We start from the raw sequence: 17,417 nt of genomic DNA on the forward strand, positions 1-17,417 counted from the left end.
GTGAAATAAATAACACAAGAGGCAATAAAGGAAAAAACTAACAATTGAAATAAACAGACTACTATCCAATAAAAATAATAAGCAATCCCGTGCAATATACAAAAGACTATAGAAATACAAAATACAGAACAATACAAGAGTACCGAAGTAATAAAACACTTGATGCGTGTTCAGAGTATGTAACATGGAAACAAAATCCCTGATGGTATCATAACAGGTTTAGCGGAACCATTTGCAAGGAAACGCGTCGTATCGGAAGCAATTCAGGGTTGCACAGCTCTGCATTACATGACCTGTGTTCGGTAAGCGGCAAGCAAACCTTCGCTTTCACTGTCCTCTTCGTCCTAAGATGACAAATAGTCCACAATGTGTGCTGCAATGGTGCACGTTTTCCGTCGTGGGACGCCAACGTTAATTCGTAACACAGCTGCCACCACGAGGTGAGTCTTGTTAGAGCCCTTGAGCTGTCTCTTATCTTTTTACTGCAACGTAAAGATGAATACATAAGCGATAAAACACGTAATTTAAAACATCATGTAAGGTCTTTTTTTCAGTTAGCCCTCCACCAAACAATTTTCCAAAAATGTTTTATGATAAAACATTTTTTTAAGATTAAAATATAATGGGAATTGCCCAATATAGAATAATGTGTCTTTCATTTTTAAACTGTTTTGTCTATACCTTTTAAGTCAGCTATTGTCTTGAATGCTGTATATCAACTTAACATTCTAATCATAGTGTTTTGTTCAACAGTCAGGTGAGCATTCGCACACTGTCTGTGAGCCATCACATGCTGGCCAAGGATAAACCCAACGATGACCAGAAGGTGAATAATGAGCCCATTAAGTTCTCCAGCAGCAAGGCCAGTCATAGGACTTGGAATGTCAACCGTTCTTTGGGAATTCACTATGAGCGGCCATGGTGGAAAGTCCTCCCCATCTGCGCCGTTGTGGCGAGCTTCCTAATGTGGTGTTTTTTGAGGGGGGAGGTGGACATTGATGAACAGCTGGAGGAGGAACTTTACCAGAATTTACCTGGATTGCTACCAGATGACGATGAAAAGTAGTTATGTTTAAGCTTTTGCCTTTACTTAATGGGTTGCCAAGTTTTGACTCAATCATCAGTTTATTTATACAGCCTATAATCACAAACGTTTCCGAGGGCTTGCAAACCCGTCAATTAACCATGTTGTCCTTTTTTTGCAATATAACAACTGCAAATTACTTGAAATATGTTTTTGTAATGCAAACAGTTCAGTTTCAATAAAATGGAACACAATGAGGTAGTGGAAATTTTATTTACAAGAAAGGGCTCCCATGGCATGCTCACATGGGACAGGATGAATTAATAGCCCTGAGAAAGGCAGGTAAGAGTATTGATGAAGTACTATAAGTGGAGAGAACAGTAAAGTGAAAGTAAAAAAAACAAACCAACTGAACTACACATGCGGATAATGATGCACAATTTACAAACCAGTCAGTCAATCCTAACCCAACCAACCCCTTATACAACAATAAAAAAGAAAAGCCAAAAAGCTTAAGCGCGCTCTCCTCTGATTCGCCTGGCCAGTTGGATGTCCTTGGGCATGATGGTTACCCTCTTGGCATGGATGGCGCACAAGTTTGTGTCCTCAAACAGGCCAACCAGGTACGCCTCACTGGCCTCCTGTTAAAAAAAAAAAGTAATTAAAAAAAAAAAGTTACACAACTGGAATCGCATTTGACAAGTGAACTAAAAAAACAAAAACAAACCTGCAGGGCACCGATGGCTGCGCTCTGGAATCGCAAATCCGTCTTGAAATCCTGAGCGATTTCCCTGACAAGACGCTGGAATGGAAGCTTCCTGATGAGCAGCTCAGTGGACTTCTGGTAGCGACGGATCTCACGCAGGGCAACGGTACCTGGCCTAAAAACAAATATCACCTTGTCATTATCGCAATATGAAAATAAACATCATCCAAAACAATATGAAAACAAACATCACATAATATGAAAATGTTACCTCGTCATTAACAATATGAAAACAAACACCACCTAACAATATGAAAATATGCATCACCTCATCATTAACACTATATGAAAATATGCATCACCTCATCATTAACACAATATGAAAATATGCATCACCTGACAATATGAAAATATAAACCACCTCGTCATTAAAACAATATGAAAAAATATACATCACCTAACAATATGAAACTAAATCACCTCGTCATTAACATATTATGGAAATAAACATTTCATTAACACAATATGAAAATAAACATCACCTTTTAATTTACATAGTATGAAAATCAAATAGTTATATCTTTAAGACTGCATACCTGTATCTGTGGGGCTTCTTCACTCCCCCAGTGGATGGCGCGCTTTTTCGGGCCGCCTTTGTGGCAAGCTGTTTCCTGGGCGCCTTTCCTCCGGTGGACTTACGAGCGGTCTGCTTGGTACGGGCCATTATTCACTTGTTCGTCTATTCAAAAAGAAAAAAGTAACTCATTTTAGAAGATAATGATTCGAGCGGGAAACCTGATATATTTTTTTGGCGCGGCAGCCATCTTTGTTTTCGCTCGCTCAAAATACCCGCCAAAGCATTAGTCCTTGAAAGATAAAACGCACTAAAATGTTAACGCTTACATCAGCATCGCATGTGGATGTATAATAATGAAGTTTAAGTCAAATGAATTAGGTGCATCGGGTTATATCCAGGCTAGTTAATGGTAATGTAGCAGAAAGCTGACAGTTAGGCGCTGCCACCATTAAACGACAATCGACACACACGTCTTTCTTTGAGCCTGCAGTTAGCTCCAGCGTCTCACTTAAAAGCCAGATGGAGCCGTTGGAAAATGGCGCCATGAAGCTACGGCGCGAAATACATTCAACGCTTAAAATTTTCATTGTGTCTCCACACTAACTCAAATCACATGTTCGAACATTAAACCTTCAACTAACTAAAGATAGCTGTGGATTATATACTTATTTTCAGTTACAGCACGCGCTGTCCTTAATAAATGTAGCTAGCTTTAGCTTCCTTGCTATGGCGCGCATTGTTGACAATACACACATTCACGACAGATACGATCAACATCTACACAATTGTAAAGCCGCTGTTTAAATACGGTATACTTTAAATAGACAATAAATAGTACAACAATCTTGATCACACGTTACCTTTTAGATGGTTTGCGTGAGAAGTAGTTGGTCTTCAGGCGACGATGGGTCCAAGTGATGAAGAATGCGGCCAAGAGAGTGTATTTATAGCCTGGATGCAGAGCGTGTAGTCCCGCCTTTGAGCTGTCGTGATTGGTTCAACTGCCACCTTTGTCCAAATATGATTGGAGGAGAGAAATGACGGCATTGACGAGGCGTTTCCTTTCATTTCAAGTCTATTATCTTTCTTTATAAAATATTCATGGCTAACGTTATGTGTTTTTTGGGGTACTTGTGTCTCTTATACCAGGGGTCACCAACCTTTTTGAAACCAAGAGCTACTTCTTGGGTACTTGATTGATTGATACTTTTATTAGTAGATTGCACAGTTCAGTACATATTCCGTACAATTGACCACTAAATGGTAACACCCGAATAAGTTTTTCAACTTGTTTAAGTCGGGGTCCACGTTACTGATTAATGCGAAGGGCTACCAGTTTGATACACACTTAAATAAACTGCCAGAAATAGCCAATTTGCTCAATTTACCTTTAAAGGCCTACTGAATCCCACTACTACCTGCCACACAGTCTGATAGTTTATATCCATCCATCCATCCATTTTCTACCGCTTATTCCCTTTCGGGGTCGCGGGGGGCGCTGGCGCCTATCTCAGCTACAATCGGGCGAAAGCGGGGTAGACCCTGGACAAGTCACCACCTCATCGCAGGGCCAACATAGACAGACAACATTCACACTCACATTCACACACTAGGGCCAATTTAGTGTTGCCAATCAACCTATCCCCAGGTGCATGTCTTTGGAAGTGGGAGGAAGCCGGAGTACCAGGAGGGAACCCACGCATTCACGGGGAGAACATGCAAACTCCACACAGAAAGATCCCGAGCCTGGATTTGAACCCAGGACTGCAGGACCTTCGTATTGTGAGGAAGACGCACTAACCCCTCTTCCACCGTGAAGCTGATAGTTTATATATCAATGATTAAATATTAACATTGCCTTTTTAGTTTACTAAATTGCAATTTTAAATTTCCCGGGACTTTTTTCTTGAAAAACGTCGCTTAATGATGACGTGTACGCGTGACGTCACGGGCTGTTATGAATATGATCGCTGCGCACACACACAGCTAAAAGTCGTCTGCTTTAACGGCATAATTACACAGTATTTTGGAGATCTGTGTTGCTGAATCTTTTGCAATTTGTTCAATTAATATTGGAGAAGTCAAAGTAGAACAATGGAGTTGGGAAGCTTTAGCCTTTAGCCACACAAACACACGGTGATTCCTTGTTTAAAATTCACGGAGTTGGAAATGTACTATGGATCACAGCGGACATGGATCCCGACCACTTGTCAACCAGCAGGTTTCGGTGAGAAAATTGTGGATAAAAAGTCGCCACTTACCGAATATCAGCTGAGCTTGCGCCTCCCGTACAGCTGCCGTCGACTTCCCTGAGTCACTGCGCGTCAACACCCGGCCGTGGACGTACACTTCCGACTATCAGGTACTGTTAAACTCACTAAAACACTAGCAACACAATAGAAAGATAAGAGATTTCCCAGAATTGTCCTAGTAAATGTCTCTAAAAACATATGAATCCGTCTCAATGCAACGCGATTGCAATCACGTTTTTTTTTTTCTAGTCCGTCGCTATCAATATCTTCAAACACAAATCTTTCATCCTCGCTCAAATTAATGGGGAAATTGTTGTTTTCTCGGTCCGAATAGTTGTTTTTGTTGGAGGCTCCCATTAAAATCAATGTGAATATATGAGGAGCCATCAACATGTGACGTCATCTTCTGCGACTTCCGGTAGAGGCAGGGCTTTTCTCCAGTTGCGAACTTTATCATGGATGTTCTCTACTAAATCCTCTCAGCAAAAATATGGCAATATCGCGAAATTATCAAGTATGACACATAGAATGGACCTGCAATCCCCGTTTAAATAAGAAAATCTCATTTCAGTAGGCCTTTAACTATGTTATTATTAATAATTAATTAAAAATTTTCTTTGTGGAAACACTAATCCACCTAATGATTTCTCACAAATGTATATAGAAACAGATAAATATTTTTATAAATATATTTCGACCCTTTAGAATTCAAAATCCAACTGAAAAAAAAAACCTAACAGAAAAACTAGCTAATTCGAATCTTTTTTTTAAAAATAAAAAAAATAATTTATGGAACATAATTTGTAATTTTTCCTGATTAAGATTAATTTTAGAATTTTGATGACATGTTTTAAATAGGTTAAAATCCAATCTGCACTTTGTGAGAATATTTAACGAATTGGACCAAGCTATATTTCTAACAAAGACAAATAATTTTTTAGAATTTTAATCATAATAAGTTTGAATAAATATTTCACAAATAATCTTCGTCGAAAAAAACAGAAGCTAGATGAAAGCACAAATCAACACTTGCAGGGCATTACTGCCTGACGCACCTCCGACAGTGCCATGTGGTGCCGGCTGCAGGGTCATCAGCCGGGAGCCACCCTTCACGGATGTTTCGCTCCTTTAATCCCGGAACATCTCTGGGTGGTGGAGCAGCGACAGGGACGTCTCCCCGCCGCCCCCTGCAGCCAGCTAAAGGATCCATACTGTACCCACATTCCAACCCCGGTGTTATTGCTGCTGTGTATATGGAAAGAGTCCTAAAGGACTATGCATGGCAGGGACGTCCATCTCCCTGAGTCAAGCGAAGGCCTGACCGCATACCCTAACATGGGTCTCGGGGTGCTGCTATTCCAGCACCCCGAGACCCATGTTACTTCCCCCTGTCTACACACCCTGCTTTCCCCAAGCCTTGTCGTTTCTTCTGAGCCACAACCAGAAGCTCCCTTGTTCTGCCTCCTCTGCCAGGGCTTTGAGGGCCTTCTTTAGATTGGAGCCTTTGATCCCGAGGGACTTTAGGAGCCGCTGGGTGGACGCTCCAGTGTAGCCTCTACAGCCAACTTCTACTGGATAGGTGAAGGGCCTCCACCCTGCTTGTGCGCAGTCGCTTGCCAGCTCTGAATACTTGTCGCTCTTTCTTTCAAAAGCAGCCTCCATTCCCTCTTCCCATGATACCGTTAGCTCCACCATGATGACAGTTTTACTAGAGGTGGACCACAGGACAATGTCTGGGCGTAACAAGGTTGTTGTAATCTCTTGAGGGAACTTCAACTGACGATCTAGATCAGCCCTCATGCTCCACTCGCCGCCAGCTGACAGGAGGGACTGGATGCTCTTGCTGCTGCTGCAAGGCTGGCCACCTTGCTTGACAAACTTAATCAACCTCTGTGCTGTTCCCGGAGTGGCCCCATTTGCTTCCACTCTGCGTGCCTCCAGAATTTCAGCCAGCTTCCGCAGGACGCGGTCGTGCCGCCAACCATACCGGCCCTGCGACAAAGCCACCTTGCAGCCAGAAAGAATGTGATGCAAGCTTGGGTTTTGGGAGTCACAGAGCTGGCAGATCACCTCTGCCCCGTACCACACATGCAAGTTCCTGGGACTGGGGAGGGTATCGTACGTGGCCCTGATGAGGAAACTTAGCCTCGCCTGGGGCATCTTCCACATGTCTGCCCACGTAACAACTCTGTTGACAACGGCCTCCCAATTGGTCCATCTCCCCTGCTGCTGTTGGCCCACAGCCTTGATCATATAGCTCTCCTCTTCCATCTTGACCACTTCTGAGATCACCAGATCTTTTCTTTCCTTCCTTGAGGCTTTGGACCACATCTTGGGTGCTGTTCCCCATCCGAAGCCGGCTCTGCCAGACTGTATCTGTCCTACCATCTCCTGGTGTTTCAGCCGGATGATGGCCTGGTCTACTGTCTGCATAGCATTCCACTTACGCCCTGTACAGACTTGGGTCTTGGTGTTACGGACAGACGGATCAGGTGAGTCTCTGAGCTCGAACACGAGCCTTACCTTCTCCTGTTTGTAGCCCAAGCTGATGGATTTCAGTGGCAGCTTCAGAATGGCTCTTCCAAACAGTGCCGTGTTGGAAAGACATCTGGGAAGGCCCAGCCATTTGCGGATGTAGTTATTGGCTTTTGAGTCCATTTTGAGGACTGTTGTGGAGGTGATGTCGCACAACTTCAAGGGCCACATCAGGCGATGGTATAAGGTGAACTGGTAACACCAGATCTTGAATTTCCCTGGAAGATAACTTTGATCTATTTTGTTCAGGCCATCCGTCAGCTGAGAAGTGACGGAGGCAGCCATGTGCTTATCAGACATGTCAGCAGTGTAAAGCCTTCCGAGGCTCCGCACAGGTTGGTCGACCACGCGTGGGATTAATTCGCCATCCACTGAGAATGAGATGTTGTCATTCCTGGCTCCTTTCCGGATGGAGAGGCTGCGGGACTTGGCAGGTTTTATTTTCATCCGTGCCCATGCTAAGAGCTCCCCAAGTCTTTTCAGGAGTCTGGAGGTACATGCAGCCGTCTGGAGGAGGGTGGTAACATCATCCATGTAGCTCCGCAGCGCCGGGAGTCGCTGGCCTGACTCAGATCTCACTCCTCGGACCATCTGTCTTCCACCAATAAGGATTATCTCGAAGGCTGTTGTGAACAGTATTGGAGAGATAGAGCAACCCATTGCTATTCCCTTCTCTAGCTGGTGCCAACCAGTTGAGATCTCCTGAGTCGTGTAGCAGACTTCGAAGTTGTTAAAGTAGTTTACTACCAGACTTTGGATGCATGATGGAATGTGGAAGAAGTTGAGTGCAAAGCTGATGAGTTGATGTGGAACCGATCCATAGGCATTTGCCAGATCCAACCAAACCACATGCAGGTCCGCTTTGTTGCGCTTGGCTGACTGGATTTGCTCCCAGATCATGGCTGAGTGCTCCACGCAGCCAGGGAAGCCTGGAACGCCTGCCTTCTGACAACTGGTGTTGATGTAATTGTTTGCCAGAAGGTAGTTGGTCATCCGCTTCGCCACCACGGTGAAGAAAAGCTTCCCTTCCACATTTAGTAGGGCAATGCCTCTGAACTGGTCGATGTTGCAGGAGTTGCTCTCCTTTGGGATAAAGGTTGTTATTGCTCTGCTCCATGATGATGGTATTGACTGGGTTTTCCAGACAACGCCCATCAGCTTCCACAACAGCCTCAGGAGTCCGGGACAGTTTTTGAAAACCTTGTAAGGTACCCCGTTCGGTCCGGGTGCTGAAGCAGTTCTTGCACGCTCAACCACTTGTTTAACCTCAGCCCATCTTGGTGGGGTGGCGTCAAACTGCGAGGAAGGCTCAGGTGGGCGAGGTACGTGCCCCGGTGATCCGAGGGGGAGCTCCTTTTGGCTATCACTGAGCTGGACTGTCATGTGTTCCTCCAACTCCTGCTCACTGGTCTGGAGTGTCCCGTTCTTCTTTTCCTCTAGCAGGCTTCGAGCATACTTGAAGGGGTCCCGGAAGAAACTTGCCCTTGCTTTCTCCCTGCGGCTTCTGCGTTTCCTGATCCTTTCAGCTCTCCTCAGTTGTGAGAGTCTTGCTTTGATCTGGTCCCACAGGTTCTTCAAGCCGACTTTCTCCTGGTCGTTGGCTTTCCTCCACTGCTTGCGCAAGAGGCGGCGTTCCTTTACGAGCTGGAGGATTTCCCTCTCCCGTCTCCCGTTCTGTTTGGGAACGATCTTCCTCTGTGGCATCAATCCGAATCGCTCTTTCCCTTCTTCGTAGATAATGTCTCCCATAATGTTTAGTTTGGAAGTTACACTGCCTCTTAGCACACTTTGGAGGGTGGTGCATAAATTTAAATCGAATCTGCTCCAAGAGTCTTTGTCGTTGGCTTTTGGCCACTTCACTTTGGCTTTCCGGATATGCTTCTCTGATGTTCCTCTTGTGGGTTCTGTACTTGGTGTTTCACTGTGCTGCGGGCTGTGCTGTTGTTGCTGCCCCTCCTGCTGGGAAGGCTGGTCCTCCTCTCTCTCACCAGTTGCAATGGTGGGATCAATAGCACTGTGGTGCTCAACCTGGCTAAGATTCCTCCTTGTCTGATCTGCTTCTGCAGTGCAAGCTTGCATCTGGTTGCGGCCACCGCCGCATTTTGCCTTTCCCTGGTGTATTCGCAGGCCCCGGTAGGTTGTTTCCTTGGCCCACCCACAGCCACATTCTCTGAGGATCCTCTGCTCGTTCGTCATTGCCGTATCAGTCGTTTCCGTGTTATCCGTCCTGATTGGTCCATCTTCCATCCCGCCTCTCGGTGGACCGCCGGGCTGTTTTTTCCTTATGCTGCTTGTAGTTAGGTTAGGGAGTCCATGGAGCTTGCTTCACAGACATGTGGAAAAGGGTAACTGGCCCCTCCACCCCTGGTGCAGTCTTTCCTGCTGCCAGCCAGTCTTCCCTGGCTGCCCACCAGTCTTTTCCTGGATGCCAACTGCTCTGTTCACAGTAGTCACTGGAAAGCCAGTTAAGATAGATGAAAGCACAAATCAACACTTGCAGGGCATTACTGCCTGACGCACCTCCGACAGTGCCATGTGGTGCCGGCTGCAGGGTCATCAGCCGGGAGCCACCCTTCACGGATGTTTCGCTCCTTTAATCCCGGAACATCTCTGGGTGGTGGAGCAGCGACAGGGACGTCTCCCCGCCGCCCCCTGCAGCCAGCTAAAGGATCCATACTGTACCCACATTCCAACCCCGGTGTTATTGCTGCTGTGTATATGGAAAGAGTCCTAAAATGAAGAATTAAATCAAAATGTATTTATTATTCTTTACAGTAAAAAAAAAATAATACTTGAACACTGATTTAAATTGTCAGGAAAGAAGAGGAAGGAATTTAAAAGGTATTAAGGTATATGTGTTTAAAAATCCTAAAATCATTTTTAAGGTTGTATTTTTTCTCTAAAATTGTCTTTTTGAAAGTTTATGGGGTCGGAGGGGCCGTAGGCGCAAACTGGCAGCCACACTTCCGTCAGTCTACCCCAGGGCAGCTGTGGCTACTGATGTAGCTTACCACCACCAGGTGTGAATGAATGTTGAGTCCCACTTCTCTGTGAGCGCTTTGACTGTTTAGAAAAGCGCAATATAAATCTAAGTTTTATATATATATATATATATATATATATATATATATATATATATATATATATATATATATATATATATATATATATATATATATATATATATATATATATATATATAATAAGAAGCAAAGTAAAAAAAGGAATGAATTTATTTAAAGTCTTTAAAATATTTTCTTGGGATTTTCACATTCTATTTGAATTTTGTCTCTTAGAATTAAAAATGTCGAGCAAAGCAAGACCAGTTTGCTAGTAAATAAATACAATTTAAAAAATAGAGGCAGCTCACTGGTAAGTGCTGCTATTTGAGCTATTTTTAGAACAGGCCAGCGGGCGACTCATCTGGTCCCTACGGGCTACCTGGTTCCCGCGGGCACCGTGTTGGTGACCCCTGCTCTATACTTTGTAAGTGTGTTTAAAAAATAGTGACAAAAAATCTTATAGATAACACATTTTATGTGTTTGATGGTATTTTCCAAAGGCAGTGGAATGAAGTACGATTGAGACGTGACGAGATAGTTGCTAATGGCGGCCATTACGAGGATAGGAAGTATGATGTTTTCATGTTCTTTGAACAATTTTTTCTTCGAACAACTGTTAAGTTTTCTCTTCTGAAAAAATATAGTTTAAAAAGTAGCTATTTGAGATAAACTAACCAGCTGGCGAAGAATTAACAACTTGCTTTCTTAGTTGTTTGAAATTGGACCCAAATACGAGAGGGTACGAGATAATTAGCGTTATTTTCAGTGTATGACAAAATATCTACGACGTTGAATAAAAACAATTGTTTGTGGTCTATAATAAATTATTTGTTCGACCTCACGTACAGTACCTCGTTTGAAACACGTTATGACATCTGTCGGCATCTTTAACTCGAATTCAGTGTAAACATCACTGAACAAAATACATTATTGTATACGTCAAATTCACTGTAATATGTATTAGTATATGTATGGGTGTTCATAATTTTCGGTGTAAAAAGTACGTTTCATCAAATTAATTGAGAAAAAATATTCAGACGGAACGACTTATCTTCCGGAAATGCTTCATTACGGACTTTCTATAGAGTGGCACCAGTGGTATCTACATGGCATGCATCGGAAATGTTTACGAAGAAATGGATTCAAGGGAAACACATGAATGTAAAATACTTTATTCGGTTGTAACAACCGAGTTTTATTTTTAGTTAGGAAACCACTAACTAGTACGGACTAACTATACAATATGAGCGAGGAAAGTCTGATGTTCCGAGGTAAACGAGACAACAAACGTAACTGCATGAATAGCTATTTTAATAACACATGTGTTTATTCGTACGTACTTATATTTTGATGACTGGATTTGCGTTTTCTTGCAGAAATTGAAGAAAAGCCAAACAACGAGGCTGCCAAGCCCCTCTGGACTCCCAGCAACAATAACTTCAGATTTGATTTTTTCCCTGAGGACTCGCAGACCCAAAAAGAAGCATCATCACAGAGTCCATTGCCCAATACAGGACTGAAGATCACAATGAACTCCCAAAACCCTGGCGCAATTAGAGATAACGTGGCAGCAGAGACTTCATCCCCTAAGGATGAAAATGGCATCACTGTGCCGGAGGATAGCAGCTCCCTGCTTGCACAATCAAAAGCAAAGAAAAAGAAGAAACGTGGAAAGAAAATGTCCACGGCGAATGCAGAGGCACCCACAGAGACAAGTGCAATTGAAGCGAGTCAAGCAGGCAAAAACACAGAGATGGTCAGTGTTTATTTTTTAACACGTTGAAAAACTTATTTGGGTGTTACCATTTAGTGGTCAATTGTAGGGAATATGTAATGAACTTTGCAATCTACTAATAAAAGTATGAATCAATCAATATTTATTGACTAAATCTTGCTGGGTTAAAATGAGTTGATTTGTTTTCTAGAGTGCGGAAGAAGAGTTTAAAAGACAGCTTCACTGGTGCGTTGAGCAGCTAGAACTGGGAATGAAGTCACAGAAAGCTACTACGACGCAGAGTTAGTTCCCACACAAACGGCCATTTTGTGTCACATATTTATTTACGCAGCACTTTTCTGTTTATTTTCCCTACAGAGGAGGATGCATCTCATGCCCTTAAGACATTACGCAGCTCCAAAGCTCCCCTGGTGAAGAAGAGGCAAATGATGAGGGCCATGGCGGGAGATTACAGAAAAAAAATGGAAGACGAACAGAGCAAGCAATTCAAACTTATCCAAAGTGGTGAGTAATTCTGGTGTTCTTTTGTGAAAATGTGTGGCATCACTTGACCTGTTTGTCTGATTTTTTTTTATTTTTCAGAACTTGCATCCGCTCAACTCAAAGTTAAGTCCGAGTCGCCCAAAAAATCGGTTTTCCATCGGAGAGCTGAAGGCAAACATGAGGATTATCGGCAGCAAAGTGAGGGTCAGGAGTCAGAAAATTCCTTTGCGTTTACCGCATCAAAGGAGGCGTTTCGCTTCAATTTTCTCTAATTTCAGCCTTTAGGACAAGTTGAGTAGCTTTGAGTTTGGAAACAATCATAAGTGTCCTATTAATAATGCTTCACTCTCTGTTTTTAGTAAATAAAGTAAATCTTGTTGGAGAATTACAAGTTGTGCAAATATTACTGCAACATTTAAAAGTTAAAGTAGCAATGATTGTCACACACACTAGGTGTGGTGAAATTAGTCCTCTGCATTTGACCCATCCCCATTTTCACCCCCTGGGAGGTGAGAGGAGCAGTGAGCAGCAGCGTCGCCGCGCCCTGGAATAATTTTTGGTGATTTAACCCTCAATTCCAAACCGTTGATGCCGAGTGCCAAGCAGGGAGTTAATGGGTCCCATTGTTATAGTCTTTGTCATGACTCGGCCGTGGTTTGAACTCACAACCTACCGATCTCAGGGCGGATACTACACTAGACCAGTAGTTCTCAACCTTTTTTCAGTGATGTACCCCCTGTGAACATTTTTTTAACTCAAGTACCGCCTAATCAGAGCAAAGCATTTTTGGTTTAAAAAAAAAAGAGATAAATAAGTAAAATACAGCACTATTTAATCAGTTTCTGATTTATTAAATTGTATAATTGCAAAATATTGCTCATTTGTAGTGGTCTCTCTTGAACTATTTGGAAAAAAAAGATATAAAATAACTAAAAACTTGTTGAAAAATAAACAAGTGATTCAATTATAAATAAAGATTTCTACACATAGAAGTAATCATCAACTTAAAGTGCCCTCTTTGGGGATTGTAATAGAGATCCATCTGGATTCATGAACTTAATTCTAAACATTTCTTCACAAAAAAAGAAATCTTTAACATCAATATTTATGGAGCATGTCCACAAAAAATCTATCTGTCAACACTGAATATTGCATTTTTGTATTTCTTTGAACAGTTTATGAACCTACCTTCATATTTTGTTGAAGTATTATTCAATAAATATATTTATAAAGGATTTTCTAATTGTTGGTATTTTTAAAATATTTTTGAAAAATCTCACGTACCGCTTGGCATACCTTCAAGTACCCCCATTTGAGAACCACTGCTCTAGGCCACTGAGTAGGTGAGACTAATTAGAAAACTCAAATTAAGTTCACCTGTTACGGATATAGCACACTTTTTCTTCATTCTACAATTTCACCCAAAAGCAGAATATATCTACATTTTTGTGAAGAAATATAAATAACAATCAGCAAATAAACAAACTGTCTACTCTAAAGCAATACCTTTGTGCCTTGTTTTTCATACTCAGACTTAGACAAATTTTAATGTTTCACAAGGTAAATTGTTCCACACAATAGCTCAGTTACAAAGGATGTAGAGGCTAATGCTGGTATAAAGTACACAAAAAATCTACAGGAGTAGCAATATGAATATAACATATGTAATATTTACATATTATACATACATTATATAATATAGATTTATTGTTATATAATATATACAAAATAACAATTACCATGTACAATATTACAGTATATGTAATAGCTGCAGCATAAAATAGAGTAGATCCAGCGGAAAATAGTAAATTATAAACAAAGAGAGGTAGCTAACAGAGGCGGTCAGGTAATAGACAGATATCATCTATTGCTGTATGTGTGGCAAGTTTCAATGGCGAGATACGACTCAGTTATAGGCCAAAACAGTCACGTAAAAATGTTTGTTTCCATGTACTGTCTCAGTTTTTAGTACGACTGAAGACACATGTGGTGACTCAGTCTATGTGCCCTTTTTGGAGTATGGCTGCAAAAGAACCCCCATTAGAGCCAAATAAAGTTGTAACATACAGTAACAGTCCAATCAAAGTCAACGAGAGCTGGACACAACACACCTGTATGGGCCAGCCAAACAAGACTAATATGGCGCTCACTGGCTTGAATAATGATGTTAAATGTCTATTTATCCATTCATTCATAGTTTATGTACATTTTTCATTGATTGTGGCATCTAAACCTATTATTTCATAAAAACTGTTTTGTGTTTACATTTTACGTTATCTGGAACAGATGAATTGGATTTACATTGTTTCGTGTGGATACAATTGTTTTGTTTTTTAGATATTTTAACCGATTAATAACAAAAAAAATTGAGGCATTTGCTTGCACACCATGAATTGATTAACCTAAACAAGTTAAAAAAACGTATTCGGGTTAAATTAGTTAAAGTTAAAGTACCAATGATTGTCACACACACACTAGGTGTGGTGAAATTAGTTCTCTGCATTTGACCCATCCTTTTGATCACCCCCTGGGAGATGAGGGGAGCAGTGGGCAGCAACGGTGGCCGCGCCTGGGAATCATTTTTGGTGATTTAACCCCCAATTGCAACCCTTGATGATTATATTTCTCCTCTTGTTGAGAATAATTGTTGTATATTCTTGGGAAGCAGGTTATAGTTTGCTGTGTGAATAATTTTAGCTGTTTGCAATTTCACTATGTCGTGGAATTTCAGTATCTTTGATTCAATAAATAAAGGGTTTGTATGTTCTCTATATTCAACATTATGTATTATTCTAACTGATCTTTTTTGTAACACTGTTAGTGAATGAAGTGTACTTTTGCAATTATTTCTCCATATTTCTACAAAGTAACTCAGATATGGTAACACTAGTGAGCAGTAGAGAATATGAAGTGATTTTTGGTATAGAACATATTTGGCTTTATTCATTACTGATGTGTTTCTTGCTACTTTATGTTGTATATTTTTTACATGAGATTTCCAGTTCAATTCATCATCAATCATTATACCTACAAATTTGGTTTCATTTACTCTTTCAATTTCTATTCCGTCTATTTGTATTTGTGTTTGACTTTCTTTTCTACTGTTACCAAATAGCATTATTTTAGTTTAATGAGATCCAATGATAGTCTGTTTTTGTCAAACCATTTTTTTTAATTTGTTCATTTCTTCTGTTATTATTTGTATTATCTTTTTTGTGTTCTCTCCTGAACAAAACACTGTTGTATCATCTGCAAATAATACTAACTTTAAATCTCTTGTAACTTTACAAATGTCATTTATATAGATTGAATAGTTTAGGTCCTAGTATTGATCCCTGAGGTACACCACAGGATATATTTAGTGTTGAAGAAGTGTGTTCGCCTAGCTTCACGTATTGTTTCCTGTTCGTTAGATAACTTCTTATCCAGTTTAAGACTAACGCTCTGATGCCATATCGTTCTAGTTTTTTGATTAAAATATTGTGATTAATTGTGTCAAATGCTTTAGTTAGATCCATAAACACTGCTGCTGCACATTTTTTACTATCTATTGTTTTGGTAATTTCTTCTGTAATTTCAATTAAAGCCATTGAAGTTGAAACATTAGCTCTGTATCCATATTGATTCTCTTCGAGTATTCTATTTTTATTTTTGAAACTCTCTAATCTGTTATTGAACAGTTTTTCAATGATTTTAGAAAATTGTGGAAGTAAAGAAACAGGTCTAAATTTGTAAATAGATGTTTGTCTCCAGTCTTATAAATTGGTGCAACTTTAGCTATTTTCATTTTGTTTGGAAATGTACCTGTTTGAAATGATAGGTTACTAATATACATTAATGGTCCTGAGATCTCATCAATAACCTTTTTTATCGTTTCCATATCAATTCCGTTACAATCAGTTGAAGTCTTTGATTTACATTTTTTCACGATTTTAACTATTTCCTCCTGTGTCACATTACTGAGGAACATAGAGTTGGGATTTCGCTCTATGATATCATTATAGTCCTCAATTGAAACTGGGTCTGGAATCATTTCTTCCAATTTTGGTCCAATATTTACAAAGTAGTTATTAAAGCTTTCAACTACTTCCTTTATGTTGTCATTTTGTTTATTTCCGTGTAAGAAGTATTTGGGGTAATCCCTCTTCGTGCCATTTTTAATAATGCTATTGAGAATGCCCCATGTTGCTCTCATATTATTTTTGTTCCTGTCCAATAATTCACTGTAATATTCTTTTCTACATGATTGTAGTATGTTTAACTTGTTTTTATACTTTTTGTACTTAACTTCTGCCTCTGTAGTTCTTTTTACTATACATTTTCTATATAGTGTATTCTTCTTCTTACAAGTATTTTTTAATCCTTTTGTCATCCATGGTTGATTATTCTTTCTCTGTTTACTACTGAGTTGTCTCCATGGACAATGTTTGTCATAAAGTAATATGAACTTGTTTAAGAAATGTTCATATGCTTCACCAACCTCTTTTTCATTGTACACATTGTCCCAATCTTGCTTTTGTAGCTCCATTTTGAAAGCAATCATCCTCTTCTCTGTTCACAGTCTTTCAAATGTCCTTTTGTCTTCCCTGTTCTTTTTGCAGTTTCCATCATATATTGTAAAAACTGGCAGATGATCGCTGACGTCGGTTATAAGTAGACCACTTGTAGTGTTGTTATCAAAATAATTGGTAAAAATATTATCAATAAGCGTGGGACAGTGTCCTGTGATTCTGCTTGGCTTTGTGACTTTAGGATATAAACTGATGCTGTACATTGTATCAATGAAATTATCATTGATAGACTTTTGCTTGTTAGGGTTCAATGAGTCAATGTCAAAGTCACCGCATAAGAAAATTAATTTTTTTACCATTGTCTATGTAAATTGCCTTGATCCATTCTTCAAATGTTTCTATACTTGACTTAGGTGATCTGTATATAAAACTGATTACTACGTTTTTGCTATTTTCCTGACATATTTCAACGGTAATACATTCTAAGATATTATCTAAAGCAAATGCAATGTTTGTCAGGTTCTTCATCACA

The 17,417-nt window shown here is 40.4% G+C and overlaps 3 protein-coding genes across 3 annotated transcripts; 2 read left to right on the plus strand and 1 right to left on the minus strand.

Moving 5' to 3' along the window:
• Window positions 1-241: 241 nt before the first annotated feature.
• Window positions 242-1,281, plus strand: LOC133558115 (ubiquinol-cytochrome-c reductase complex assembly factor 4). The gene is made up of 2 exons (XM_061909247.1): window positions 242-440; window positions 754-1,281. Exons 1-2 carry the CDS (start codon window positions 367-369, stop codon window positions 1,064-1,066), a joined length of 387 nt encoding a protein of 128 aa, XP_061765231.1. The 5' UTR covers window positions 242-366; the 3' UTR covers window positions 1,067-1,281.
• Window positions 1,279-3,327, minus strand: h3f3d (H3 histone, family 3D). Its single transcript, XM_061909246.1, has 4 exons — window positions 3,168-3,327; window positions 2,327-2,469; window positions 1,752-1,905; window positions 1,279-1,665 (listed from the first exon to the last, which is right to left on the minus strand). The coding sequence occupies exons 2-4, from the start codon at window positions 2,452-2,454 to the stop codon at window positions 1,537-1,539; spliced, it is 411 nt and encodes a 136-aa protein (XP_061765230.1). The 5' UTR covers window positions 2,455-2,469; window positions 3,168-3,327; the 3' UTR covers window positions 1,279-1,536.
• Window positions 3,328-11,220: 7,893 nt separating this feature from the next.
• lg08h8orf33 (linkage group 08 C8orf33 homolog) lies at window positions 11,221-12,765 on the plus strand. Its single transcript, XM_061909245.1, has 5 exons — window positions 11,221-11,427; window positions 11,533-11,912; window positions 12,082-12,172; window positions 12,249-12,395; window positions 12,474-12,765. Exons 1-5 carry the CDS (start codon window positions 11,400-11,402, stop codon window positions 12,644-12,646), a joined length of 819 nt encoding a protein of 272 aa, XP_061765229.1. The 5' UTR covers window positions 11,221-11,399; the 3' UTR covers window positions 12,647-12,765.
• Window positions 12,766-17,417: the final 4,652 nt, after the last annotated feature.

Source organism: Nerophis ophidion, linkage group LG08 (assembly GCF_033978795.1).
Source record: "Nerophis ophidion isolate RoL-2023_Sa linkage group LG08, RoL_Noph_v1.0, whole genome shotgun sequence".
NCBI classification, from domain to species: Eukaryota; Metazoa; Chordata; class Actinopteri; order Syngnathiformes; family Syngnathidae; genus Nerophis; species Nerophis ophidion.